This window comes from Aspergillus multicolor (assembly GCF_047715735.1).
Source record: "Aspergillus multicolor strain CBS 133.54 unplaced genomic scaffold BDW74scaffold_1, whole genome shotgun sequence".
NCBI lineage: Eukaryota > Fungi > Ascomycota > Eurotiomycetes > Eurotiales > Aspergillaceae > Aspergillus > Aspergillus multicolor.
Genome location: NW_027395952.1, coordinates 1,555,723 through 1,580,510, shown reverse-complemented (window position 1 = coordinate 1,580,510; position 24,788 = coordinate 1,555,723). Strand labels below are relative to the sequence as shown.

Below are 24,788 nucleotides of genomic sequence, written 5' to 3'. Positions count from 1 at the left end.
ACTGCCAAGTCAAGCAACCAGGCTCGTAGCTGAGACAAGCAAGACCAAGTAAGTTGCGCCAGGTGAGTCGTTTCTGTTTCGATGGTAGAGTGCACGGAGCACCTGGCATAGCGCCAGCTATGCTGTAGCTGTCCGGGCTTCGAAGCAGAGGTTTGAAGAAGGTTGCAAATCAGGTGCTGGGGTACCCGGAATCAAAGCCAACTCTTACGACAGGCACGCTTTGTTGGAGAGGCTTGTTGTTGCGTATCCTCCACCTGTCAGTAGTATTAGCATTCTCTCTGAGCCAATGTCGAAGACTATAATAAGAACCATGAATGGGGGTAATCAAAGGGGACGAATGTTGACTGTGGCGCGCATAGAGCCTGCAACTGGTATTCTGAACCTGTTCAAGGCTCGTTTCGATTCTAACTTGTCGAACTATGCTAAGGGTCGAAAGGACCACATGTCATGACGAATATAAATCTTCACATTCGGAGCAAAAGATCTTAACTGAGAGCAATACAAAGCTGGACAGATTCCCGCATCTATCACTGGGCTCGGTCAGAAATGTTCATGGTACATGACATGAGAAAACAGCCTTTCTCTGCGAGAGATGCAGGCTGAGGGCTTCCGACGGCACTGGAGCAATGAGGACATGGATCTTGGAGGTCGAGAAATCTTCGCACTCCTGAACAAGGAATAGCAATAATGCTATTGAGTCTCAAATTGAGAAGTCATTGCGCGTAAAGTGCACTGATTCCCCATACCCCGCTGTCTATCGATTTCAATGCGTAGTCAAGCCCTGCCCAGGCGAGAATGAAAATCGAGTCCTGACTAGTCTTGGTTTGGAAGGAGATGGTGCGAGAGAAATGAGGACCCAGAACATCAAATTTTAGTCGACTCTAGCCCCCGACGGACTTGAGGTGGTGAAGAGCGCGCATTGGCACATGGTCACGGCGCGATCTGGACAGGATACGATAGTTCTGCAGATCTCTCCAAGTTGACTCGAGAGTCCCTAGGGCGCAGACGGAGCAGTAAAGCAATTCGTGAGCGCCTTCATCCAGCGGTGAACTAAGATCGACTAAGATCGACTATTGGTATGTCGCCTGCCGTCGTTTATCGCGAGTGGAAGGGGAATGGTCAATCATTTACTCCTTGACCTTCGTTCTCTGGGGAATGGCACGTGCGATCCGATACCGCAAAATGGTAACGTTAGGTAACGCGGAAAATATGCCTAAGGCTGTAAACCTTAGATAATGCGATCCATGGATCGGTGGAACGCGACAGCGCGATGTTTACATCGAAACTTGGAAGAGTATCAGCCGATGCCCAAGAATAGAAGAACAACAACAATGACGAGATAGAGTCGCAGGCTAAAGTTTGATTGCATGAATTGGGCGCTAACATCGACCACATGGCCCAATGAGCCTGAATTCCATGGTCGTGACCCCGCACACGGCCAGCGGGCGTGTCTGGAAGACTGACTGTCGAGCCAATCGTAGAGCTTCTCCATGTGATTGCTGCGCGACATCAGTACGACAATAACATTGGTCATTTGCGTCAGAGATGGGCCGGAAACATGTTTTGCGCTCGAGGACGGCTGATCTGACGTCAGATTTCCCGCGGTGTTGTTGACACTGCCGGACGGTGGTCTGTGTACAGTGGTCTGGGCGCGGATGTTCTATGGACATTGAATCATGCAAGAATTGCACATTGGTCCAACGGGAAGAAAAACTGCTCCGCACGGCTTGCTCTGTCGAAGATATGGACGCCTTAAGTGAAGCCGCCTATAGTCACCACCGGGCACCCGTGCCGAGATAGAGGCTTCAGGCGCGTACAAGCGAAGGAACGAATCAGCCGCAACTCCCCATTTGCTTTAGAGGAAGGTCCAGAGCCGTCAGCTGTGGAGAGGACGTCCCTCAGGTCGACCGGCGTCTCAGGATGAGGGGCTCTGCAACAATAATAGAACCTCGGATAAGATAGAAAGCTCCAAGATGAGGGGCTATTGATGCTATCATCGATGCTAATTCGAGGCGACGACGTGATTCGTGAATCCCACGAGCTGTGGCGGAGCTTCTGGGCTGATAGCTTGATAGCCTGATTGTTGATTGTACTATTCCCGATGAAGAGCCTCCGAGTCAGATCATGATCATGAGATGAGAGCGAGCTCTAGAGATCCCGAAGTGGAGATGATAGACGAGGATGGACACTGAGAGGCATATAGATTAGCAGCAGACGTATTATTCTAACGGGTTGAAACTCCCCAAGTGCGATCCAGACACGAGGGACGGCAAGAGTCTAAGACCCATCGCGACAAGGACTCAAGGCAGGTTTTGGGGTCGATGACGCTTTTCAGCTGAGGAGCTTCCCCGGGCCTAGCTAGCTAGCTCTGCCGTCGGTGACGCCGAGGTTGTTTTACCGACCCCAACACCCGCAAGAAATGGCACTCGAAGCGGGAGGATTCAACCAAGGAACAATTATATCTAGAGATAGCCCGACTAACGAAAGGGATGATATCGGTATCCCTATGCAGGGACTCGAGGGGACGATAGCGGGTTGCGTAAAGGGAAAGCATGCATTGACCTGAGCGAGTCGTGCGCAATGCAGGATTCCAGGCAGGACGATCATCAGGCGGAATAATCGAGGCTCAATAGAATCATTCAGTGCTAACTTGCAAGGCAGTTTTCTCCGATCGGAATGACATAACGCTGTACGGAGCACTACTCTGTATTACCCCTGCGACTTGGGAGCTGGGATAGTCCGGGGATATTGAGAGCGATCTGCCACCATTATTGTTCGCAATTATAACCCAAGCTTCTACCAATGAGAAGCGGAATATTCGTAGAAGTATGCAGGACCATGGAGTCTGGCGTAAATACCGAGTCTCATGCGCGGCTGGACGCTCTTCGGCCGTTCCTGAAAGCTCTTTTTCCGAGCAGGTGGAGCAGGTGGAGCATTTTATGAGATACGATCTCCAGTTTAGACTGGCCGTGATGTATAAAAACGGAAAAAAAGAAAAAAAGAAACGAAAAATTCAAAGACACGGGACGGTCGGGCAGAGCGTTTTCCCATCAAAGGGCTCAACAGCCAACGCCCTGGAGAGTACGGTCAGTCTCGCTGTCGACACCTAGAAAGGGAGCAGTGCATATGCCAGGAGTCTGGGGAATATTACCTAAAGTTAGAACCCTTGAGGCAATTAAAGCTTCAGTCGGGCGACCGAGACAGAGGGAGAAGTTTGCTTTCTGGAAGGTGGTTTCAGGTCGCACAGCGAGCCTGTCAAAGCGAGTCAAGCGACAGGCCGGAGTCAGGATCCCACTCCAGCGCTCAGGTACCGTCGCAGAGGCTAATCCTCTTGGATCGTGCTCAGCCAGCCCCGGCCGAGGACTGGTCAGCCTCTCCAAGCGCAGCCCTGTGCTGATACGCTGGCGGAACTAGTGCTGAGCTGGCGGTAAGGGAGTCCCGGCAACGAGCGCCGATGAAGCAAATGATCTGGAGGAATTCTGAAGCAAACTGCGACATTTGGCCCAGAGCGAGATTCAGCTGCTCGTGACATCAGCCTGACACAGTCGGGGAGCGCTATGTACGCCGTACCGTACCTGTCCCGTACCTACATTCTGTGCCTGCCACAACCCTTTATCGGTCGCAAAGGGTCAGAAAGGTGTTAAAGGAGACCGGAATAGTATTCGGTAAGGTCAAATTATAATTGCTAGTAAAATAGATAGCAAACCCTTGACTGGAGGCCGAAATGGCGACCCTGTAAGCGCTGTACAATACCGTCGCTTAAGCTACACTGTGAGCATAGATCGGCTCCCCACTTTGCGTTGCTGCAACAACATCCCTTCAACGCATCACTTTTTGAACGCCGTTTTCCTCTCCTCTCTTCTCCTCTTGAATCCTCACATCCCTTCCTCCTCTCCTCCTCCTCCTCCTCCTCCAACTCTTAAGGCCGCCCTCGTCCGCGGCTAATCTCTGCCCTCATCCTCGCCTGGAACCGTTCCGCTTCTCGGTACGTATTCGCCATTGCATTAGCGTACCAATGTACAGACTGATGTGCACTTCCCCTGGCGATATTGCATTGCTCGGGCGTTTTACTGACGACTCCGTGCTTTTCCTAGCTCCTCCCCCGCTTCCATACCTCGTCTCCCTCTCCCTCACCTTGCTTGATCCTGCCAGCCATGTCGCTGTAGCCCGGTTCCGTCACCAGGAAGTCCCCGGTACATGCTGGCCCACTGCGAGTTCGGAACCGTTCTGAAGGGTTTTTTTGAGGCCGGAATTCAATCAGCTGCAATTGGGAAATACTGGACGTCTAGTTTACCGTGACTGCTTCCATCCATTTCGCCGTCGTAGCGTATGCCCTAAATAGCATCGCCGTTTCTTGCACTCGGACAATCGGACAGCCGGACTACATGGTTAGAGGGTTAGAGGAAAATCGTCTTCTGCAAGCATGGAACACTCGTCCCCGTTAGCCGCCATGCAGCCTCCGTCTGTAATGCTCGGACATTGCTTTCGCTCGGATGCTGCATCGTCTTACCATGGATTTAGTCCTCTACCCGGACTAGGCCCAGGCGGGTTCAACTTCAAGGACCTGTCCATGAAAAGATCCAACGGCGACTACTTCGGTACAAAGCTAGTTCGGGGCTCATCTCCAACAGCGAGCCTTGCTGCGGATCTGTCTCAAAATTTTCACATCGATCAGAGGTTCGTAATTTTTTCCCGCAGCAACTGCTCCCTTTGTTCGTGCTTCCAAAGAAAGCATACTGACAAAAAGACTTCAGCCCCCAGGTTGCTACGCCCCGACGGTCTTTGTTCTCCGCGTGCCTGCTTGGAAATGGGAATAGAGGTGGTAAGGGCTCATGTTTACTTCGACCTAAACGGCCAGGACTAACGTGTATATATATCTAGGTATCGAAGATGCGATGACCACTCCTCCTCTACCGTCCTCGTCACCTGCCCCTGCAATGGACATCATGGACATGTCTCCACTGCCTCACAAGCCTCCATTCGTCAGTACAACCGAGATCGAGCTGAACTCGCCAACGCTCGACCTCTCCCCAATGGACACGATTATGATGTCGAACGATGGCCTTGTTCCTGAGTCGCCGACTGTTCCACCGAAGGATGGTAAACAAGAGTAAGAGGAGACTCGCGGGACTATTCATTACTCGTGAGGGTCTAATCATTGTGCACTTTAGGAGAAGACGTCCAACCTTTCTTCGGCCTAGCCTTGCTCGGAGCAAAGCCCAATCCTTCCAGGTCGGCATGGCGAAACCTGCCCCGGAAAGCCAAGGACCTTCCTTCAAATTCCAGACCAACGGGATCAACAAGACTTCATTGGGCGTAGCGGCGTCGCTGGAGGACATGTTCGGCGAATCTCCTCAGCGTGAACGACCCATGATGCGGATCAATTCAACCAGCGGCCTTAACTCGCGTCTGAGACAACCATTGGGAAGCGGTAGCCACGTCCGCGGAAATGGATCACCATCGGCGGCTTCAATTCGAAAGAACTCTCACCCTAACATGCGGCCTCGCAAGCAATGCAGACGATCATTGAGTATGTACGAACATCCCGAGGATGTAATTACCGACAGCGAGGTTTCTTATACATCAAATGCACCACTCCAGTCCATCAGTGACTTCGAAGAAACTCAGGCTCTGCAGCTGCCTCACTTTATACCTGAGGAGCAAGCAGACAATCTACCTCGCATCGACAAGGCAACCCTTGTGGAAATCAAGGACGGGAAATACAATGAGCTGTTCGACAACATCATGATCATCGATTGCCGATTTGAATATGAATACCAAGGCGGGCACATTGTCGGAGCTGTTAACTACAATGACAAGGAGAATCTGGCAACCGAGCTTTTTGCGGATCCCAAACCACGGACAGCGATTGTCTTCCACTGCGAGTATTCAGTACACAGAGCACCTCTTATGGCCAAATTTATTCGGCATCGGGATCGTGCTTACAACGTGGATTCATATCCGCAACTTTCTTATCCAGATATGTACATTCTCGAAGGAGGTTACAGTGGCTTCTTTGCCGAGCATCGGACACTGTGCTATCCTCAAAATTACGTCGAAATGTCCGCCAAAGAGCACGAGTTCGCCTGCGAGCGCGGCCTTGGGAAGGTCAAGCAACGGTCCAAGTTGAGCCGGGCTCAAACATTTGCCTTCGGCCAACAATCCCCGGACATGGAGGACAGCCCTACAGGAAGGTGTAGGAACGGCCCCGGTGATCGCAAACTCCTCGCGTCACCATTCAACGATAGCCCTGGCAATCGCTTTCCTGGCCGCCGCATGCTTTCCTACTAGTTTCAGTTTGGAAACTTAATTATCTTCACTTCTCTGCGGCTCCGTCCGCCCATGCTCTTTGCATGGTTTTACGACCTGTGATTCTTGGATAATCCATTGGTCGAACGACTTTTATGATGATATCGGTGTTTGGGGCTCTATTTGCATTCGAGACCATTGCAAGACTCATTTAGCGGACACCCGACTTGAAGAACCTCACCTCGCGTACAACGGTCCAAATTCACCCTCACTCGCTTCCAATTTTCTACCTTATCTTCATACGACTCTCCACCTTATCCTACAACTACTACGATCAACCCTCGAAACAACCTTAACGACAGCCACTCTACCAGAAGCTCTTCAGCACACTTGTCCCTAATATCTCCTTCAACAACTCCGTTCCTTCTTTCCTATGTCTCTACGAATCTCAACGGATCTTACACGCTTGGACATCACCTCGTCGGCTTACTTCTATGATACCTCATCCGCAAGAATTTCGCTTCTCGAAAAACTTTTCCTTTACCCTATCGTCTTTTAATCCGCCGCCCGGTTTTCTTGTACAATGCGAGGGAGCCCAACAAATGCTTCGCCAAGCACAGTACATACTTATGCATGGCTCGTCGATTCATCTCGTCGATAACAACTGCGCGCGACTATTCTGGACCTAATATTGGCCTCACTATCTAACAGGGCTCTTAGACTCTGGTGACGTTTGGAATGCCGAGCACCGTACATACATGAAAACACCCATTTCCGGCTACTGATCCGGCTTTGGGAGAGCAGAAAGATAAAGACTTTAGTTTCCTTTGTCAATGAATGAAATAATTCTAGATGAAATCTGCGTCCTCTAGTGCTTTGTAAGCGTGATTGTACTTTGATCAGAGGACCTGAGCTATACAGCGGAAATCGTTCGATGCCTGAAAGCTTAGGCAGCAGTATCTCCTCCGCCTCACCTCCGCTCCGCTTTCTCCACTGAATCGCATATCATTTTCTCTGGTTACGCCTCATATACAAGCAGACATCCATTGATATACCCGTTCACCATGGAAATCGACGACATCCTCGCCTCCGTCGACCACTCCGACGTCTCCAGCCCAGAGTCCACAGCCCTCGACCACCAACTCCTCACGCGCTTCTGGGTCGCCGAGCGCAGCGTCCCCGAGCTCCTCCCCTGGCCAGCGCGACTAATGGACCGCATGATGGAGCGCGTACGGCAGCAGGTGCGCATTTCACCCATTCATCCAGTGTTCTGCCCACCCATTAACACTGCCCTAGATCGAAACAATCGAAGACCTAGCAGCCGCATCCTCAGACCCCACATCAATCTCAAGCTCAACCCAAAACGCAACACTCACCCTCTCAATCCTGCAAACCGACCTCTCACGAACCCAATACCTCATCCGCGCATTACTGCGCAACCGCCTGTCAAAACTCACAAAGCACAGCATGCACTACCTCCTCCTGTCTTCGCACAACGCGCCAACACCTCCACCCGCCTCTGGGAGCTCCGAGGCGAAACACCAAAGCCCCGAGGACAGCGTGCCCCTTCCAGACCCAGAGAACCTGCCGTCTTCTTCGCCGTTAAGCCCGTCAGAAGCAACGTTCCTCTTTACGCACCAGCAACTGCTCGCGAAGCACTTCGGCTCGAGCTTCTTGGGTTCGTTTCCGCCGCAGCTGCGGAGGTTGGATGATAATGCTGGCGGGACGAGTATGGTTCAGGGGCCGGATAAGCGTGAAGTTGTCTTTGTGAGATGTCTTGCGGAGGAGGTGGGGTTGCTTGCGCCGCCAGGAGCTGGAGAGGGTATGGATGAGGATGAGGTTGTTGGGCAGACGATGAGGATGGGGGATGTTTGGGTTGTTCGGTGGGAGGCTGTTCAGGCGGCCTGGGAGAAGGGGGATGTGGAGGTTCTGTGAGCTTTTCTTGTTGTATATAGGTTTGCGGAGATGGGCATGGGTGGCATGGGTGGCATGGGTGGCATGGGTGGCATGAATGGAATGGCATTGCATTGCATAGCTGGCGTTGGTATACATTTCGTTATTTCAAAAGATACCTCGGTGGTTTATAGAGCTGGACTACAAGACATATATTGGAAGATTTTCGCATTTTTTTGGGTCCTATCTCCAATTTGTTGAGCGAAAGAAACAAAATCGACATCCAAGTTGCACCGACTAACAGCGCCAGACCCCGCGGGCAATGCTATTCTGAGAGAGAATGAAAGAGAATCAACCCGACAAGAGACTAGAAAAGGACGTCAAGAAATCTACGACGCCAAAGATACCCTGATTTGAGCCACCATATGCGCCATGCCCAAGTTACATACCGAGAAGAGAGAAGACACCTTGAAGAGCAACCGGTTATTATGCAATATAGCCGTACGTCGGGGGTTCCTCGGCGATACGCTCGAGATACTCGCGATCAATCAGACTTTCGATTCGTTTCTTGACCATGTTGACGTCGGGTACAAAGCGAGAAGATAGCTGACTGAGGACCTCACTGATTAGGTTGGTGTGAGTCAGATTCTTGCGTTGCCTGGAAGGATATGTTAGCAACTCCAGGTCCGTAAGGATCAAAACGTGGGGTAACATACTTCATAATGCGAACGATAGCAGCCTCAATACTACCGCCGCGCTCGTTGTTCATCTTCTCCTCTGTCTCCTTCCTCTGGTCCTGGTTCTCGACTTTGTTGGCCCCACCGCTGACGACGCCGATGCGCACCTTCAAGAACTGGCTCTGAAAGTCGTTATTGAAGTAGAACTTATCTGTGGGTTTGACGTCCCTGCTCATGGGCTCCTTCTTAAGGACCCGAGTCTTGGGCGCCACGGCAAGTGACTGCAGGTTTCGAATAAGGTCGTTATCAGGGATCCGCGTGCGGGCTTGGATCTCTTCAAAAGTGAGGGACTCGTCCGCCGACAGGTCATTGAATAGTAGGAGGATAATCATGGCATAGGTAGACACGTTGAGTTCGTGACGCTGCACTTTACCATTTGACCGGTGGAAAGTTGCTTTGATATCTGCCGTGCCCATGCTGTGCTGCCACGCAAGCTTTCTGCCGCTATGCTGGCTCAGGTAGAACTTTTCGAAACTCTGCTTTACAGACTCGACTTCCTTCGGAACGATGCAGGGAAGCTCGATTTGGCCATCTTTAGTGCTCGACATGATCTCCATGGGCCACATAGTGCTGGTGAGGACATTGATGTCCAGCTCGAGCCGCTTTTGATCGGGATCACCCTGTTCCCGTACGTACTTCTTGTAGCTATTAGTCAAGTCTTCGGATAAGTTCATATCCTTGAACATGGATTCCAATCGCTGTGTAAATTGATTGCCGACTTCCATCTTCATCTTCGATATCATCTGTCGTTCAGCATCCATGCTCATTGAGCGCTTCATGAGCAGTCGCCGCGAGAGATGCTTCTTATAGTAAGCCTCGAAGCGATCCTTGTCTTTGATGTAACGCAAAAGGGTGATTCCGTTTTCCAGCAGAGAATCAACTTCGTTCTCCGTTTTACCCTTGATGCCCTTTTTGAGGTTCTCGTCAAAGAAGAGCGAAAGGAACTCCGAACTTCGTGGCGTAGAGTTGATAAAATTCGAGAAACTTGATGTAATAACGCTCTGCAGCACTTGATCAGAGTCAAATGCATTTTTCCAAATGGTATCGAACTTGTTCTTAAGGGCTAGAATGTCATCCACCCACTTGATGGCAGACGATGTAACTTGGTTGATAGGCTTCTCTTTCTCCTTTTCCTTATCTTTCTTCTGACCTGCGTCCGGGGCACTGGACTTGGACGGTGCGGGTGTCTGTGCCATAGCAAATGAAGCAGCATTGATCTCATTGCCCATTTCAACGATACGCTTCGAAACCGCCGCAGTCAGATCAGTCTTTTTGGGGTCAATCCGTGCGCTGAGGGCAAAGATCTTGCTCAAATTTTCGATTCTGTCTTGATCCAGCATGACTCGGACTCCGGTGCCCTCAAACTTGATGACCTCGGCGATATTAGAGCGGATAAGTTCGTTATCCAGAATCTCCTTGATCTTCGATTCGCTAAGGTTCGAGACTGTATACGAACACCGTTCCTTCTCTTCCGCTATTCGATCGTAGACGACGGCGCAGAATGTAGCAGCGTCTACTGTTTCGAGTAGCCGCTTGCCCTCGGCTCGGTAGAACGCCGTACTCGCCTCCAAGTAGTCCGGTTCGAACGAGGTCAAGTAGAGTTTAGTAGACTCCTCTTCAGTTTCTGTTTCGTAAAGCCCCTCTAGCATTTTCACGCAGTGGTGAACCAGAGTCCGATCAATCATGTGTCCCGAGCGTTCCAGCTGGACCATGAATAGTATCGTAGATTTGAGTACGTCCGCAACATTGGTACTTTCACTCGACGGTATCGACGCCCGCAGGACATTGTCGCGAAACAGAGCCATTGCGGCGGCGTAAATGGAGACTTTCTTCTGGGTCATGACTCGATCCTATGCGCCGATTCACTATGTCAGCGAAATGCGAAATCCATCCTACCAACACACCTCAAACTTACCATGTACATCAAGACATCGGTAATCATCTTCATACCGATCTGATGATCGTCCCACACCTCTTTTAAGACTGACAGGAACCGCTCTCCGGCCTCCCGCCTCTCCGTAGCTTGATCTTGCATGTCCACAACCTCCTTAGCAAGCAACAGGCTAGGCGAGATACCAGCAATGACTCGCCGCTGAACCTCTCCGCATAGCCATTCTTTCTCCAGTTGCTTTGTCCGCTCGTACAGCTCGTCGGCGCGCTGGATTAATACGATGGTGTAGCCGTTCCGGTATAGCTGCTCGAACGATAGTTCCGATGCATTCTTCGTGTGTATCCTGCTTAAGGAACTTGATAGAGCATTCCAATTTGATTCGAAATTATCCGTCGCTCCGTTCGCGGGGAGGCCCTAAGACAATTCCGTTAGCAACCCGCCAATAAGCTCGGGACCATGGTGTTGTTCGTCCGCAGCCCAAAAAAGGCCAACGTTCATGAAGAAGCTAGGCGGCTCACCCTTCGCGGAGCGCGAATCTTCTGTCTCGCCCTCATAGACATTTTGAGATTTCTAAGGGCTCTGCCATCCAATTCGGAAACTCAAGCAGCTCAGAGATGTGGCGGGGCAGCGGGAGTGATGGAGTCGGGGAAGTGAGGCAGATCGCACCCCAGAGCTTCGGGAAAACAACTGGGGGAGCTTGCTTTCAGCAATCAAAGAAAAGATCCAAGCACGAGGTACTTCCCAACTCCACTGGCAGATATTGACTAGTTTGGAGGCGAATCGAGAGAATTATAGGGCCGCGGAGGCAGCTGGAAGAACTTAAGTCCGGCGCAAACTCCGCAGTACCGTAAAGGTTCGAGCTTCACGTCACTTTACACTCTTCACAATCTGTCTCTCACTTACGCCTCGATTCTTGCTCCCAGAAGCTGCTGCCTGCTCACTCCAATTACTTACATCATGGTTCAACCTGTCCGCTTCTCCCACACTCTCCGTGCCCTTCACAGTGCACTCCATCAGCCCCAGACCCAACAATCTCTCTCCCGCGGAGCTTCACGCCTCTACTCCCCGCTCAGTCCCAGTCGCCACTCCCGACCACTCGCTCCAAGATACCTCCCCAACAAAGCCACAAACAGAGCAGCCCCATTCATTCAAACACTTCCATTCATCCGCCACAACTCCGATGGCCCCTCCAAACCACTCACCGACCGCTTTGCAACCGCGGAGCAAGACGCAGAAGCCGAAGCTATAAACGAGAAGCGCCGGGCGCAAGAACCCGCATACCAGCTTACATTCACCTGCAAGCCGTGCGGGGAGCGCTCATCGCACCGTGTCTCGAAGCATGGGTACCACCGCGGTACTGTGCTGATTCAGTGCCCGTCCTGCAAGAATCGCCACGTTATCAGTGACCACCTTAATATCTTCTTTGATAGGAGCAAGACGCTGGATGATTTGCTGGAGGAGCGCGGGCAGACGATTGTTAGGGGAACGCTACAGGGAGATATGGAGTTTTGGGACGATGGGAGCGTAACCGAGAGGGAGAAGGAGGGCGAGGACCAGGGGAAATAAGGCCGGGCTGACGGTGTTTGACTGAGATTGGTAGCGTCCCATTCGACTGGTAGTAATTTGGTGTAAAGCCTGCAGGGGAGTTCTGTTATTTCACTGGAGGTTAAGAAGCAACACAAAGCTCAGGATGCATAGATGGAGGCGTTCAAAACTTGTTGTTTCTTATGATACCTCATGCTGTTCTATATACACTCATCTCACATATCATGAAATACTTTTATGCTCCAGCACTTGTACTATATAATGAAAACAAAAGAATGCACATTCTCCTTTCCCAAAACGCCGAGTCTAGACCCATATAATTGAACGATAGCCATAACCTCCTTACCAACCACGTCTCTTGCCCCGATGCTCGGCACTCTTTTCCTTCCTCTTCTCCCGCTTGCGATCATTTCTCCTCTTCTTGTCGCGGCCATGCTTCTCAGGATCCATGACGGCCTCGATACGCCTCTTAACCCGCCGCCCTTCACGTCTCTTCTTGATCTCCTCCTGGATAACCGACATCTGGTTGATGTACTCCGTGTTACCCAGCTTCTTCTGCAAAATGTCAAGGACCTCGTGGCAGTTCGAGACAAGCGCCTTGTACGCTTCCCGGAACGCTTCGTCCGATGAGCGGGGCGCAGGAATGGACGCATCAGTCAGATGCTGCAGGGGAAGAAGAATGACAGGTAGTGAGTCAATTATCTGCTCGGGTTCAAGATGGCGGCAGAGAGCGGCGATGAGGCCGATGGAGGCGGTTTTGGGAATGAGAGAGGGAGCCTTGGTTGTGACGAACTCCCGGCGGAGGATGGAGGAGGCTTGCTCGAAAATGAAGCGGACGGCGGACTTCTTGCTGCTCTTTTGGGCCTCGCCATCGGCGTCTTCGTCCTGGTCCTCGTCGCTGTCGCTTCCCTCGGACTCTTCTTCCTTCTCTTCTTCGGTGTCGTCGTTCAGTTCCAGGCCGTTTTGGGCGCAGCAGCGGCCGAGGAACATGATGTTGCGGACCGACTGCATTGCAAGTTCTTCGCTGATTCCGGGGGTACGGAGGGAGCGGAGACTAGCCCGGAGCAGGAGGAGCATCGTGTCCTTGTCCATGGCGAGTCCGCTGGCGCCGACGAGAGGTAAGGAGCCGTATCCAGCGGCAGCGTTCGTCTTGGCTAGGTCTGCGAGCCAGACGCCAATGAGGTTTGAGGCGCAGGTCTTAACCCATGTGTGGTGGTAGAATAGACATTCGCAGACGAGGTTCCAGGTCTTGATGCGGTCCTTTGATAGTGCCACTGAAGGGACTGCCTTGGCGAGCTTAGAGTAGAGCTGCAGCGAGAAGTACAGAGTCTGCCAGTTGTCCGTTTCGGAATCCTTGATGATAGGGCGCATGATTGTAGGAAGGGTCTGAGCAACAAACACTGCTTCCTTGTCCTTGTTGGTTTCCTCCACTTCGAAGTAGATTCGCATGGCCTGCAAACCAGTGCTCGCAAGCAGGGGGTTCTCTGTCTGTTCAATCCAGGAATGAAGAGGCTCGAGGATGGTCTTCATGTGCTCGCGGTCTGCCCGCTGGTAAAATTCTCCTAGCAGCGCACCAGCCATCTCTCTGCACTCAGCTGCATCATCGTTTGCCATGGCAATGACGACAGGCAGGAAGAATGTACCGACGATGTCCTGGGCTAACTCTTGTCCTGTCTTGGAGAGCAGCATGTGAATCGCCTCCATAACAGACTGGCGACCATCTTGATGCTTGTACTCCAGGTTCTTGGCTAGGAAAGCAAGCTGCTTCGCCCACCGGTTCTTGGCCTGAGGGTACTCGATGAGGAAGTGGATGTACACGCCGCGGGCAAGATCACGCGCAGACCGAGTCTGGTTCGTGACCATCATCTGAGCGATGTTGTCAACGAGCTCATACATCTCAGTCACAACAAACTTGCGGGCCATGACCGCTCGGATGAAGTTGAAGGTGACACCCTGGCGGTCTGGCTCTTCGATATCGGCCGTCAGACGCTGAAGGAGGTAAGCGAGGTGGCCGTCTCGGAGCTTGATGTCCTTTCTCTCCCGGAGCATCGCAGAGATCAACTTCAAAGACGCTTGCGCGCCTTCGGTGCTGGTGCTCGGGGCTTCCTTGATTAGCTTGACAGCTTCCGTAATGTAGACCGGGGCATTGGCGTCAATCTCTGGTAGGGGGAGCTTGATGATCGTAGAAAGAAATCGGATAGCAGCGATCTTCACTTCTTCGTGGCCCTGAACAACTGCATCTCCAACCATAGGAAGGTAGCCAGCGATGTTGGCAGGAGTCAAGATGGAGTTGTACTTGCTGAGGACAGAGCGGAGAACATCGAACGAGAAGCGGACGAGCTTGTAGACGTACGAGGAAGTGCTTCCTCGCTTCTCGTTCCGGCGCTGTCCCTTCATGTTGATGAGGAAGTTCTTTTCTTGGGCAGACTTTGCAACGTCGGCGTCAGACTGCACGGGCTCCTTGTAGGCCTCCTTGATCACTTCATAGCAGAAGACGAGAATATCACGGCTTTCGACTCCAGGGTTCCTCAGCAGACCGATACCAATTCTTCGCAAGAGTTCGTCGGCCTTGCGCACGATGGTGGAGGTGAGCTTTTCGCGTAAGAGCTCCTGCAGCGGCCGCAACAGGCTAGCGAGATTCCGGATAGTAGAATTTTTGGCGAGAAGCTCAATCGAGTCGTAACTCTTGTTGCTCTTGACTTCCTTCATCTTACTGACATAGTCCTCGGCGTCTTTCTCTTGACCAACGGTACCGAACGTATCATCCATGACCACTGCGCTGAGATCTGCGAGGCAGTAGTCCAGATCACCCTGCTTGAAGTCGTCGGTCGTAGCCACAAGGATAGAATGAACAGTAAACGAGAGGACATGGAGTTGGTAACCACGCTTGAGAGTATGTCGCAGCTCCTTGAGAATGTAGCCCATGTAGTTCGGTCCCAGCAAAAGAGCGATATCGTTCAGTGTCTTCCGGGCAGTATCCCGGGAGTCCTGAGATTTACTCTTGAGGATGCTGCAGACATCGAGGAGAACCGCGGGCAGGCGAATGGCCATATCAGGTTCAGGCAAGAGTTTCAGGAGTTTAATGGTAGTAACCGCCGCTGGAAGACGCAAACTCATCTGAGCCTCATTCTTGTGATGAATGAAATTGGTCAACACAGGAATGAAGCCGGTGGTGAGCTCATTCGCGACCTTGGCGGCAGAGGGAATAGACCGAGCAAGAGTGGACATTGAGGGGGGTGAGACATCCATAGCGTCCTCGCTCTTCTCGGTTTCAGACTTGGATGCATTGTATTGAGTCATGGCACTGGTCAGCGCATCGGACATTCTGCCCAAAAGCCTCAGGACGCTCCTCTCCCAGTCTGGCTTACTCTTCATGTAACCACGATATCTTCTGAAGATGGCCCTGAACTGGCTCCAATCCAAGGACTCCGCCAGGGTTCCGATGGTCAGCACAGCCTCTGCGATGAGGTTGTGAGCATTCTCATCAGGAGCTTCATTGAAGACGAAGTGCTCATTCAGAGGGATAAAGATGGTGCTAATGTTCGATGCTTGGAGCTTTCCGCTAGTTGCCTCGCTCGCCAGCCGTCGGAGGGCTCGAAGGCGACGGTGCTGCTGAATGTGAAGAATGTTATAGAAGAAAGAGGCCTCCTCATCATTATCAGCCAATAGCACATGCATATCCTGCACAGCAGGACGTTGTGGGTGCAGATGAACTAAGTGGCCAAGGACCTGCACGAACTCGGCTCGGATGAGCTCAGAGTTGTGGCGCATGCCAGCTTGCAACGCAGGGAACAAGATGTCGGCGACGAGGGGTTCGAACGGCCCTGCTTCGTCGGCCTTGACTTGAGCTGATCGCTCAATGAAACGCTTCAAGCCGAACGAGGCGCTGGACCGAACAGCCAACTCATCTTCATCCTTGACGTGGAAGAGCATGTTGTACAGTAGTGGTCGCCACTGCCGAGCGTCAAGCGAATCCCAGAGTTCCTCATTGAGTGTGTTGAAAGCATCCAGACGACGGCCATAGTCCGCACCTAGAGTTTTCATAGATCTGGAATTCAGATCTTCGCAGAGAGAAGCAACTTGGCTAAGCTCAGGTGTGTGGTTGGCAAGAGCTGTAAAGACTCTGGACAAGACTTCGCGGTTCTTATCATCTCTGAAATAGTCGAACATCGCACAGAGAGCTTCGAATACTTCTCGGGACAGAGCCTCGTCTTCCTTGGTATTGTAGAGGGGCAAGAAGTGCTCCAAACTGCGAAGAAGATCCGACTTAGTCTTGGGCGAGACTCTATCAGACGGCTGGCGGAGTAGATACGTCAGGATGCTAATTAGGCTTGACGTCTCCTTCGATGATTCGACACATGGTGCTAGACGTGAGAGTGTGTGGACACCAGAGATAAGCACTGGCTTGGATGGACCGCGTCTCAGCAGGCGCCCTATATGAGAGAGCGTATGTTCAATATAAGGAGACAGAACCTCCAAGCGTATCTCATCGACCGGAATATCTCCCATCTTCTCGTCCTCGTCCTCTTCTTCGCCCTCTTGTAGCTCTTTCTCGGAGGCATTGTTGACTAAAGGCGTCAGGATTTCGTCCATGACAAATACCTTGACCTCATCACGCGCCGAGTCAATAGCAAGACAGTCCACGATCTTTGTCAAAAGAACATCGTTAAATCGTGAGAGATAGAGAGTAGATTTGGGAGAAGAAGCCCAGGTGTGGAACAGACGTAGGAGACCAGAAACGCCTTGAGCTGTTTCCGTTGCGAAGTTATCCAGCCGTGGGTTGACAACCTCATTGAAGATAATGCGAACGCGTGAGGTCCAGTCTCGATCCGGCGAGATTGAGAAGATCAGGTCAAGGCAGCGAATACTTGTCTGCCGAATGTTTCGCAAAACATTGATTAGTCGTCCCTCCTGGGAGTCTGCACTGGCGGTCTGCTCCTTTGCCAGGGCACGGCAAGCCCGGACAAGGCAGTGCAGCACAACATCCATAGACTGCTCCGCGTAGGGGACCATGCGGCTCTGCAAAGTGTCAAAAACGGTTTCGATCAATTTGAGCAAACCGGTCTGTCTTCGTGGCCCGAGTGGTTCGTTTTGGAAAGACTTGTCATCGACTTGGTCGTCCTTGACTAACTGCAGCTCGCCGAGCGGTCCGAAAGCAATCCGCATGAAGATGTCGAAGTCACGGTCAGGCAATTGTGCCAGGGTCCGCAAGATGGCCTTACGTCGTCCAGTTTGACCTGCCTGACCGGCGTTCGCGCTAGCCTTCGAGATCATCCGACCATAGAGGAGGCGAAGGATGACAGGCACAACGTCGTCTTTATGTTTGTCTTCGATCAGGCTGTCCTCCTTGCCGACGCGAACAAACACCGCAAGTTCATCGTTGAACCGCGACTCGTCCAGGACGTTCAAGAGGTTCTCGCGGTAAGGTACGATGCCGGGAGTTTTCCAAGTAAAGAGAGCTTTGAGTGCACACTTTTGGATCTCCGAATTACCGTGGCAAAGCAAGCTTAGAAGGGCATCGTGGACCTCTGGAGCTCGGTACAGCACAGAAGGGTTGATAAACTGCCCGATAAGCTTAAGGAACGACAACCGGTCGTGGAAGCCCCAGGGAATGTACGAGTCCTGGTTCTCCTCAGCCGCTGTTTGCTCTGTAGGGGACTGGCCATCTTCCTCATCTCGCAAGGCCCATGAGAGGAACAGTGGTACAATCTGACGAGAACGCTTCTCGGCGATGTTGGGGATGGCATTGAACACCCGCAGGGCCTGGGTGCGAGGAGCAATTGGAACCACATCCAGAAGTGTGTGGTCCTTCTCGAAGTCCTGCGTCAATGTTGAAGCCGGCTCAAAAGAGAGGAAGTGTGTTGCGGATAACCTCTCGATCTTTGCGGCGTTGAAGCATTGGTAATAACCAGATACCTGGTTGTCTTCGTCATCATCCTCTTCTGTCTCAGTAGAGGTAGAACCTCGCTCTTGAAGCCACTGCGTGGCCAGCTCAGTGACCACCTTCTCACCCTCAGCGTGCTCGCTCATGGATTTCAGGGCAGACGCAGAGTCGTCCCACAATGGAGCAAGCTTTTTCGAGAATAAACCGAAGCAGAATGTTGGGAGGAGCCTAGGTAACCACCTACGCGAAGTGATCTGAGGATATGTTATGGCAAGTTTTCGAACTTGCATTGACAAGGTCCTCGCGCTCTGTAAGGTGAGGGGGCTTTCCTCAATTTCAATGGCCAGAGATACAAGCGAAGTGTCGTCGCCTAGAGCTTTGATCAACTCGCGCAATATCCTTAATGATACAAGACGCAGTTCCTGCGAAGGGGCTGCAAGGTTGTCAATCAAAGCATCGACGAAAGCCTCCATTGAGGAAGTGTCCACCCCAATATTCTCAGGGCATGCCGAGACATAGGCCAATGTGGCCTCGAGGAAAGAATGCAGTCGGGAGTATTTCGCTGCAACTGCGATCACGCGATTCCAAAGGCCGGAGTCAAGTTTCCCAAGGCTTGACCCTAGATTCACGTAAGTCTTAAAACCCTGTCCAAGGTAAAAGTATGTTTTAGGCGTGGGGTCGGAGTTCTCGTTGCCCAGCACAGAAACCAAGTTCTCATGTAAAACCTCAACCATATCAGGCAATAGAGAAGGCTCCGCAGATAGTGACAGCGCGGTGGGAAGCTTGGTGTATGCATTGAGCAAAGCGACGCCGGGGCCAGTCGGTTCCGGTTTGCGAAGCGTGTCCCGAATTCGGGACTTCCAAGAGGCTGGACAGACGATGTAGCCAGGTTTCGCTACTTCCGATGTGATACAGCCCGCTCCGCTCAATTTGAGTAGGGCTAAGCAGAGTTCGTACTCGCGGTCCTCCCATGAGTTGTTGACGAACCTAGACAGTGTTATTAAGTGATATCCAACGGACCACGATTGACATACTTCTGGAAATACGGAAGAACGACCCCGTGAAACCTCTCTGCACCCCATTCGGAAAACGTGGCACAGAACGACAGAAAATAGGCGGAGAGTCTGTCAGCTGTGACCGCATCCATGAGAGGACGCATGAAAGGCAGCATTTCGTCCATGGGCGACATCTGGAGGGAGTACGCAACTGCAGTGAACAACTGCGGGATGGCGTCGGTAAACGCATTAGGGGTCTTTTCCGCAGCCTTGAGCAACAGCAGCAGGCTTTCGAGCACAGATTTCCAGCTCTGCACTCGGGCTCCCTTACGAGTGGCGACGCAGAGGAATATGAGCCGAGTACAGGCGATGGCGTAGTTTCTGCTCCCACTTTTGCCATTGGTGTGAACGTAGGATGTTATAAGATCAAGAATTGGAGCGAACGTTTCGGGTGTAGTACTATGAATTACGTTAATCAAGACGCCGCTGGCAACATCAAGCGCAAGGCTATTGCGGAGATCGTCATCGGTGCATATGGACTTCAGAAGACACAAGAAAATGTCCGTTCCGTTCGAATGGAGCCCGTTCTTGACGCCCTTAATCGAGTCGGAGAACATTGCCATAAGACCTGATTTGTATAGTTCCACATTCTTCGAGTCGGCTCCGGCCTGCCGCAAGTCGTCAAACAAGAATGTAACCGCCAGTTGGAGAGGTTCAGGGTTCTTATAGTACACCAGTCCGGCTTTGCGAATCAAGAACGACAAGGATTCGGCGGCGAATCGGGCAACAAACGGTTTCTGTCGCTCCTTTCCAAGGTACGGCGTCATGATGCCAAGGAGTTGTCGCAGGTCCGGGACCAAAAGTCGCGACAAGAACTTGAACGTCCATGCCAGGCAAGTGAAGCTCCATTCAACAACTTCGACATCGGGGTGTGTGGCCGCAACGGAAGCGACCAAAGTCACGGAGGCCGCAAAGTACTTCTCGAACCGCACACCAAGATCTCGGGCGAACTGAGAGAGCAAACTCAAAAGAGGCTCTATCGAATGACTGTCGCGCTTATCGATGTATTCCACCAGCAAGTTGAATATCTTCTCCTCGTAGTAGACGATTTGCGCCAGACTTTCGCTGAGCGGGCTCACTCGACGGGAGAATGCGACAAAATTCTCTGATAGGTTCAACTCGGTCCAGTGGTCGAAAGCCGATCGAAAGTGGGAGGACGTCTCATCTCCCTCTTCGCCAAAGCTGGGTCGCCGTACTCGGTGGATGGGGTCGATTTTCAGCTTCGAGACGCGCTGTGAAAAAGTCTCGAATCGGTGATTCTTTGTCGTTTCCGTCCCCGACTTCAACCGCTTCGCGGATTTATTCCGCGACGCCGACGACATGGCTACCATCCGAAAATCAGCGCCGAGATGGTGCGTGATCTTGACTGTAGCAGCTCTGTCCGCCGCATCAAGCGCATCCATCAAAAAAATTACTCGGCGCCGCAACTTCTTTGTTCCGGTACGGAGATTAGCGGTGATTGCAGCGACTATCTACCACGTGACTCGGATATACTTGGTCCAAGCTCTCTGCACGTTTTGGCAAATCCAAGGTCTGGACTGACAACGACCAAGAAGGACAACAGATATCATTTGATTTCTGACACGGCGCATATATCGCAGCGCCTACAGACTGATGAGATAAGGTACTGGCTTGATCAATTGGATTTGCTATGTGAGAAGGCCTTACATCATACACTTGAGAAACCCTACCTACCACGCTAAAACACTATGGCGTCAAAGATGTAAGTGACGATACTCGACGTGGATATCATGAGACTAATGCCTAACAGAGTCGTCATCGGCAACGTCAACTGCGAACTGCAAGAAGTCTTTACTAAGCTCGCAAAGCTTCATGTCAAGCAGAGCTTCTCCTTTGCCATAATTACAGGGGACTTGTTTGGCGACTGCTCCTCAGAACATGAGCTCCAGCAGATGACAGCCCTACTACAGGGCAGTATCACGGTCCCGCTTCCAACGTACTTCTCATTGGGGAGCAAGCCCCTTCCGGCTCGTGTTATTGAGCAAATCGAAGCCAACGATGAAGTCTGTCCCAACCTCTACTTCCTAGGGAAGCGCGGCACGTTGAAGACCTCAGAAGGTATCCGCATTGTCGCCTTAGGTGGAAATCTGGTGGACGGCAGTGCTTCAGGCATCAAGTACCACCCATCCTACACCGAATCTGAAGCCAGGACTCTCCTCGGCGCGCACCATGCCGACATCCTTCTCACCCACCAATGGCCCAAGGGCATCCGAACCGGCTCTAAAGTAGAGCTCCCAGAGGGCGCCACGCCACCCCAGGAAACACAAGTCATCTCCGACATCTGCTCAGCGCTCAAACCGCGCTACCACCTCTCATCAACAGACAATTTCTTCTACGAGCGCGAACCCTTCTTCCACCTCCCCACAGAAGACAGCCCAGACGCCAAACCACTCACGCGCTTCATCAGCCTAGCCTCCTACGCCAGCAGCAAAACCTCCAAAGCAAAATGGATGTACGCCTTCACCCTCGACCCCAACGCCCCACCGCCACTCACCATCCCCGTCGGTGCAACCGCAATCCCCTTCCGCGCCGCCCCCGCCAAACGCAAACCCCTTCCCGACCAAAACACCTCCTACAGCCGCTTCGCACCAACAGACGACCACCACCACCACCACACCAAGCGCCGCAAAGGCGCTCGCGCTCCTCCCCCAGGCCCAGACCAATGCTTCTTCTGCCTCTCCAACCCCAATATCGCAACCCACCTAATCACCTCAATCGGCACAGAAGCCTACCTCACAACCGCAAAGGGACCCCTGCCGACCTCCAGAACATTCGCCCCCGCCCTCACCTTTCCCGGCCACACGCTCATCATCCCATTCAACCACGCCCCCACGCTAAACAGCATAGCCGACACCCCGAGCCGCCACGCCACATGGACAGAGATGCAGCGGTACCGCACAGCCCTGCACACCATGCTGCAGAGTAAATCGAATGGCTCCCTCGGCGCCGTGACCTGGGAAGTCTCCCGCTCAAACGGCATACACGTGCACTGGCAGTTCCTCCCTGTGCCAGCGGACCTGATAAAGCGCGGCCTCGTCGACGCAGCGTTCAAAGTCGAGGCTGAGAACTTGAAATACCCTAAATTTGAAGCGCCGACCACGTCATCCTCCAAGCTACCGTCTGCTTCAGATGCAGAGGGTGGCTCGAGTGCTGACCCCAGCGCCGAACCAGGCGACTTCTTCCGCCTTTGGATTTGGAGTCCTCCTGTCTCTGCTTCTGGCGATGGTGATGCTGAGTCAGACCAGAATGCCAATGGCACAGGAACAGGGACAGAAATGACGCTCCTCCTCCCACTGGGCGACGACTTCCGCTTCGACCTGCAGTTCGGGCGGCGCGTGATGGCGAAACTCATGCAGCTGGAGAAGCGGATCAACTGGAAGGACGACGTGCAGTCGCAGGAAGACGAGGAAGCCGATGCCGCGGCGTTCAAGGAGGCATTTAAGGAGTTTGATTTTACGTTGGAGGAGTAGATCTCTTGATCATTTAAAATTAAGATGCAACCCTATCTACCAGCCACATTTACCCTACTGTATATACCATGTAGCATATGTCAAGATAGTCTTTGAAGAAAAGAAATAAGCACCTTGCATTCATAACATTCATCAGCGGACAGGTACTTGGATATATCGATCATGACCGAGCGTGTGAGGTGCGTTCATGGCCATGGCAAAGAGTGGTATATACATCAGAAGTGGATATTTTGGGTTGGTGGCGCAAGTCAATAGGAATACCTCAAAGCGGTGGACGACAGTGCCAAAAAGAAGGTCAAGGTATGTTAGGTGTCGGGTATATAGATACTTTCCAAGGCCATAGAGGGCCAAAGAAGCGGAAAGATGATATAACGAAGGGACGAAGAAAAGAAGCGCGCACAATGCGCATAGAGCAGAAGAGAAGAAACAGGGAAAGGAGTAGCACCGCTGACTACCTATACATCCCGGAACGAGTTGGGTGCTGGCTTCGGCCCGCTTCGGAGGAGACTCGGGGGCCGGCCCGGGTCGCTGATTTGCTGCGGAACACCTGCACTGAATGGTGGTGGGGGTGATGAGGGAATGGAGGGAACGGCTGCTGGAGATGGTCCTCTATAGCTGGGTGGCTGAGTGCTAAAGCCCGGAGAAGGTTGCCGGTAGGGCATCGTTTGCGACGGTTGGCGGAAGGGAAGGGCAGGTGATGGTTGTCGGAACGGAATTGGACGGTTCATTTCCGTCGTGGGAGAGACGGCAACTCCTACTGGATACTGAGGACCAGGGGAGTAGGCGTGCGCTGGAGGTGACATAGCGTGGTAGTTACCATCTGGGGAGCTGTCTGCGTATGGCTGGTATGGGCTGTGGCCATAATCGTACGGGCTATGATCGTAGGGGCTCTGGCCGTGGCCGACTGATTGAGCGTGGTAATCGTATGGATTCTGGTTATCGTACCCATTTGCATGCGAATCCGGGTAGTAGTCATTTTGCACTGCTGTCCTGATAGGTGGCGGGCCTCTGTAGCCGGGTGTGTTCGACCTGGGCGCAGATGGCGTGCGGTGAGGCGGCCGAGTTACTGGACTCAACGGTTCCATCTCTACCGACTCCAAATGGGGACTTGTATCTTCCACTCTCCGGGTAACAGCATGGTCCCAGCTAGGCATGGCGGGTAATGCATCCTCATTCATCTTTGAGATACCCGGACTTGTTGGAGCATCAAAGCGTGCCACTTGCGCGCCACGGTACGTAGGTAGGGACTGTGGAGTTTGGTACCCCTGCTGCTGATGCTGTGGAAAACCTGGCTGGTATCCTGCTTCATATGAGTTCGCCGGTGGAGGCATCTGCGGCGCTGGCATTGGTGGAGGAGGCCGATGGTACGAGTCATCCGCGTACTTCGCTTTCTTTGGCCGTGGAGATGGGCAGCAGCATGAGCAACAGCATGTACAGCACCGAATGCCGCAGCATAAGCAGTTCACTATACACGCAATGACAGAGAGGAGGATCACTCCTCCGACTATAATTCCAGCGATGACAGGCCATCTGTGCATGGGTCAATTTCAATCAACAGAAATAAGCAAGACCGGCGATAACATACTTGCAGTAGGCCTTATCCATACACTTGTCCCAGCTAGAGAATGTATCCGGGACTGATTCGATCTCGCTGGCCGCATCTCGCGGCCATAACGCATAAGCATACTCCACCGGGCTCATTTCGGCAGCCCGTCAGATTGTCCGTGCTATAAAATCCCAGCCCCACGCTATGACGATAAGCCGATGATGGTTTTCGGTGACTCGGCAGAGAACGCGACTGCCGCTCAAACCGCAGGCGATGAAATATCACCCTTAATGATCGTCGGATACAAGAAGCGCAGATATAATCACAATATAGATAACATGTATCCGACAATCGACTTGAGAAACTGTTCGCCGAGGTAAATATATGGTCGAAGAATGGCGGTAATTGCGCTGCCTGTCGTACCAAGTTATGCGGGTGTAGTAGTATCGCAAATGGCCTCGAGCGACTTCGGTGCGATCTGCGCAACGGCTGTGAAG

At 52.3% G+C, this 24,788-nt stretch overlaps 8 protein-coding genes across 8 annotated transcripts; 5 read left to right on the top strand and 3 right to left on the bottom strand.

The window, feature by feature from the left end:
* The first annotated feature begins 4,184 nt into the window (after positions 1 to 4,184).
* nimT (putative tyrosine protein phosphatase MIH1) lies at positions 4,185 to 6,584 on the top strand. The gene is made up of 4 exons (XM_073733156.1): positions 4,185 to 4,677; positions 4,755 to 4,822; positions 4,882 to 5,110; positions 5,172 to 6,584. Exons 1-4 carry the CDS (start codon positions 4,424 to 4,426, stop codon positions 6,289 to 6,291), a joined length of 1,671 nt encoding a protein of 556 aa, XP_073589812.1. The 5' UTR covers positions 4,185 to 4,423; the 3' UTR covers positions 6,292 to 6,584.
* A 729-nt stretch (positions 6,585 to 7,313) lies between these two features.
* On the top strand, positions 7,314 to 8,184 carry sld5 (putative GINS DNA replication complex subunit Sld5; the record flags this gene model as incomplete). Its single annotated transcript, XM_073727557.1, has 2 exons — positions 7,314 to 7,490; positions 7,546 to 8,184. 2 exons carry the CDS (start codon positions 7,314 to 7,316, stop codon positions 8,182 to 8,184), a joined length of 816 nt encoding a protein of 271 aa, XP_073589811.1.
* On the top strand, positions 8,181 to 8,515 carry BDW74DRAFT_5555 (uncharacterized protein). Its single transcript, XM_073733148.1, has one exon. The coding sequence runs from the start codon at positions 8,215 to 8,217 to the stop codon at positions 8,401 to 8,403; it is 189 nt and encodes a 62-aa protein (XP_073589810.1). The 5' UTR covers positions 8,181 to 8,214; the 3' UTR covers positions 8,404 to 8,515.
* A 113-nt stretch (positions 8,516 to 8,628) lies between these two features.
* On the bottom strand, positions 8,629 to 11,330 carry BDW74DRAFT_172536 (cullin family protein; the record flags this gene model as incomplete). Its single annotated transcript, XM_073727556.1, has 4 exons — positions 8,629 to 8,800; positions 8,859 to 10,729; positions 10,795 to 11,184; positions 11,289 to 11,330. The coding sequence occupies 4 exons, from the start codon at positions 11,328 to 11,330 to the stop codon at positions 8,629 to 8,631; spliced, it is 2,475 nt and encodes an 824-aa protein (XP_073589809.1).
* Positions 11,331 to 11,664: 334 nt separating this feature from the next.
* BDW74DRAFT_5547 (DNL-type zinc finger protein) lies at positions 11,665 to 12,496 on the top strand. Its single transcript, XM_073733145.1, has one exon. The coding sequence runs from the start codon at positions 11,728 to 11,730 to the stop codon at positions 12,334 to 12,336; it is 609 nt and encodes a 202-aa protein (XP_073589808.1). The 5' UTR covers positions 11,665 to 11,727; the 3' UTR covers positions 12,337 to 12,496.
* A 161-nt stretch (positions 12,497 to 12,657) lies between these two features.
* Positions 12,658 to 20,576, bottom strand: BDW74DRAFT_172534 (putative HEAT repeat protein (DRIM); the record flags this gene model as incomplete). Its single annotated transcript, XM_073727555.1, has 2 exons — positions 12,658 to 19,186; positions 19,234 to 20,576. 2 exons carry the CDS (start codon positions 20,574 to 20,576, stop codon positions 12,658 to 12,660), a joined length of 7,872 nt encoding a protein of 2,623 aa, XP_073589807.1.
* Positions 20,577 to 20,831: 255 nt separating this feature from the next.
* BDW74DRAFT_184595 (CwfJ domain protein) lies at positions 20,832 to 22,972 on the top strand. The gene is made up of 2 exons (XM_073730853.1): positions 20,832 to 20,977; positions 21,026 to 22,972. Exons 1-2 carry the CDS (start codon positions 20,964 to 20,966, stop codon positions 22,743 to 22,745), a joined length of 1,734 nt encoding a protein of 577 aa, XP_073589806.1. The 5' UTR covers positions 20,832 to 20,963; the 3' UTR covers positions 22,746 to 22,972.
* On the bottom strand, positions 22,973 to 24,566 carry BDW74DRAFT_5515 (uncharacterized protein). The gene is made up of 2 exons (XM_073733136.1): positions 24,331 to 24,566; positions 22,973 to 24,275 (listed from the first exon to the last, which is right to left on the bottom strand). Exons 1-2 carry the CDS (start codon positions 24,444 to 24,446, stop codon positions 23,201 to 23,203), a joined length of 1,191 nt encoding a protein of 396 aa, XP_073589805.1. The 5' UTR covers positions 24,447 to 24,566; the 3' UTR covers positions 22,973 to 23,200.
* Between the last annotated feature and the right edge of the window lie 222 nt (positions 24,567 to 24,788).

Bases quoted from the DNA above. Each gene is read 5' to 3' on its own strand.
- BDW74DRAFT_5555 (XM_073733148.1), top strand. From the start codon at position 8,215: ATGGGCATGGGTGGCATGGGTGGCATGGGTGGCATGGGTGGCATGAAT.
- BDW74DRAFT_5515 (XM_073733136.1), bottom strand. From the start codon at position 24,446: ATGAGCCCGGTGGAGTATGCTTATGCGTTATGGCCGCGAGATGCGGCC. The intron at 24,276-24,330 runs GTATGTTATCGC...ACCCATGCACAG, and splicing joins ATGGATAAGGCCTACTGCAA to ATGGCCTGTCATCGCTGGAA.
- nimT (XM_073733156.1), top strand. From the start codon at position 4,424: ATGGAACACTCGTCCCCGTTAGCCGCCATGCAGCCTCCGTCTGTAATG. The intron at 4,678-4,754 runs GTTCGTAATTTT...AAAAGACTTCAG, and splicing joins AATTTTCACATCGATCAGAG to CCCCCAGGTTGCTACGCCCC. The intron at 5,111-5,171 runs GTAAGAGGAGAC...TGTGCACTTTAG, and splicing joins CCGAAGGATGGTAAACAAGA to GAGAAGACGTCCAACCTTTC.
- BDW74DRAFT_5547 (XM_073733145.1), top strand. From the start codon at position 11,728: ATGGTTCAACCTGTCCGCTTCTCCCACACTCTCCGTGCCCTTCACAGT.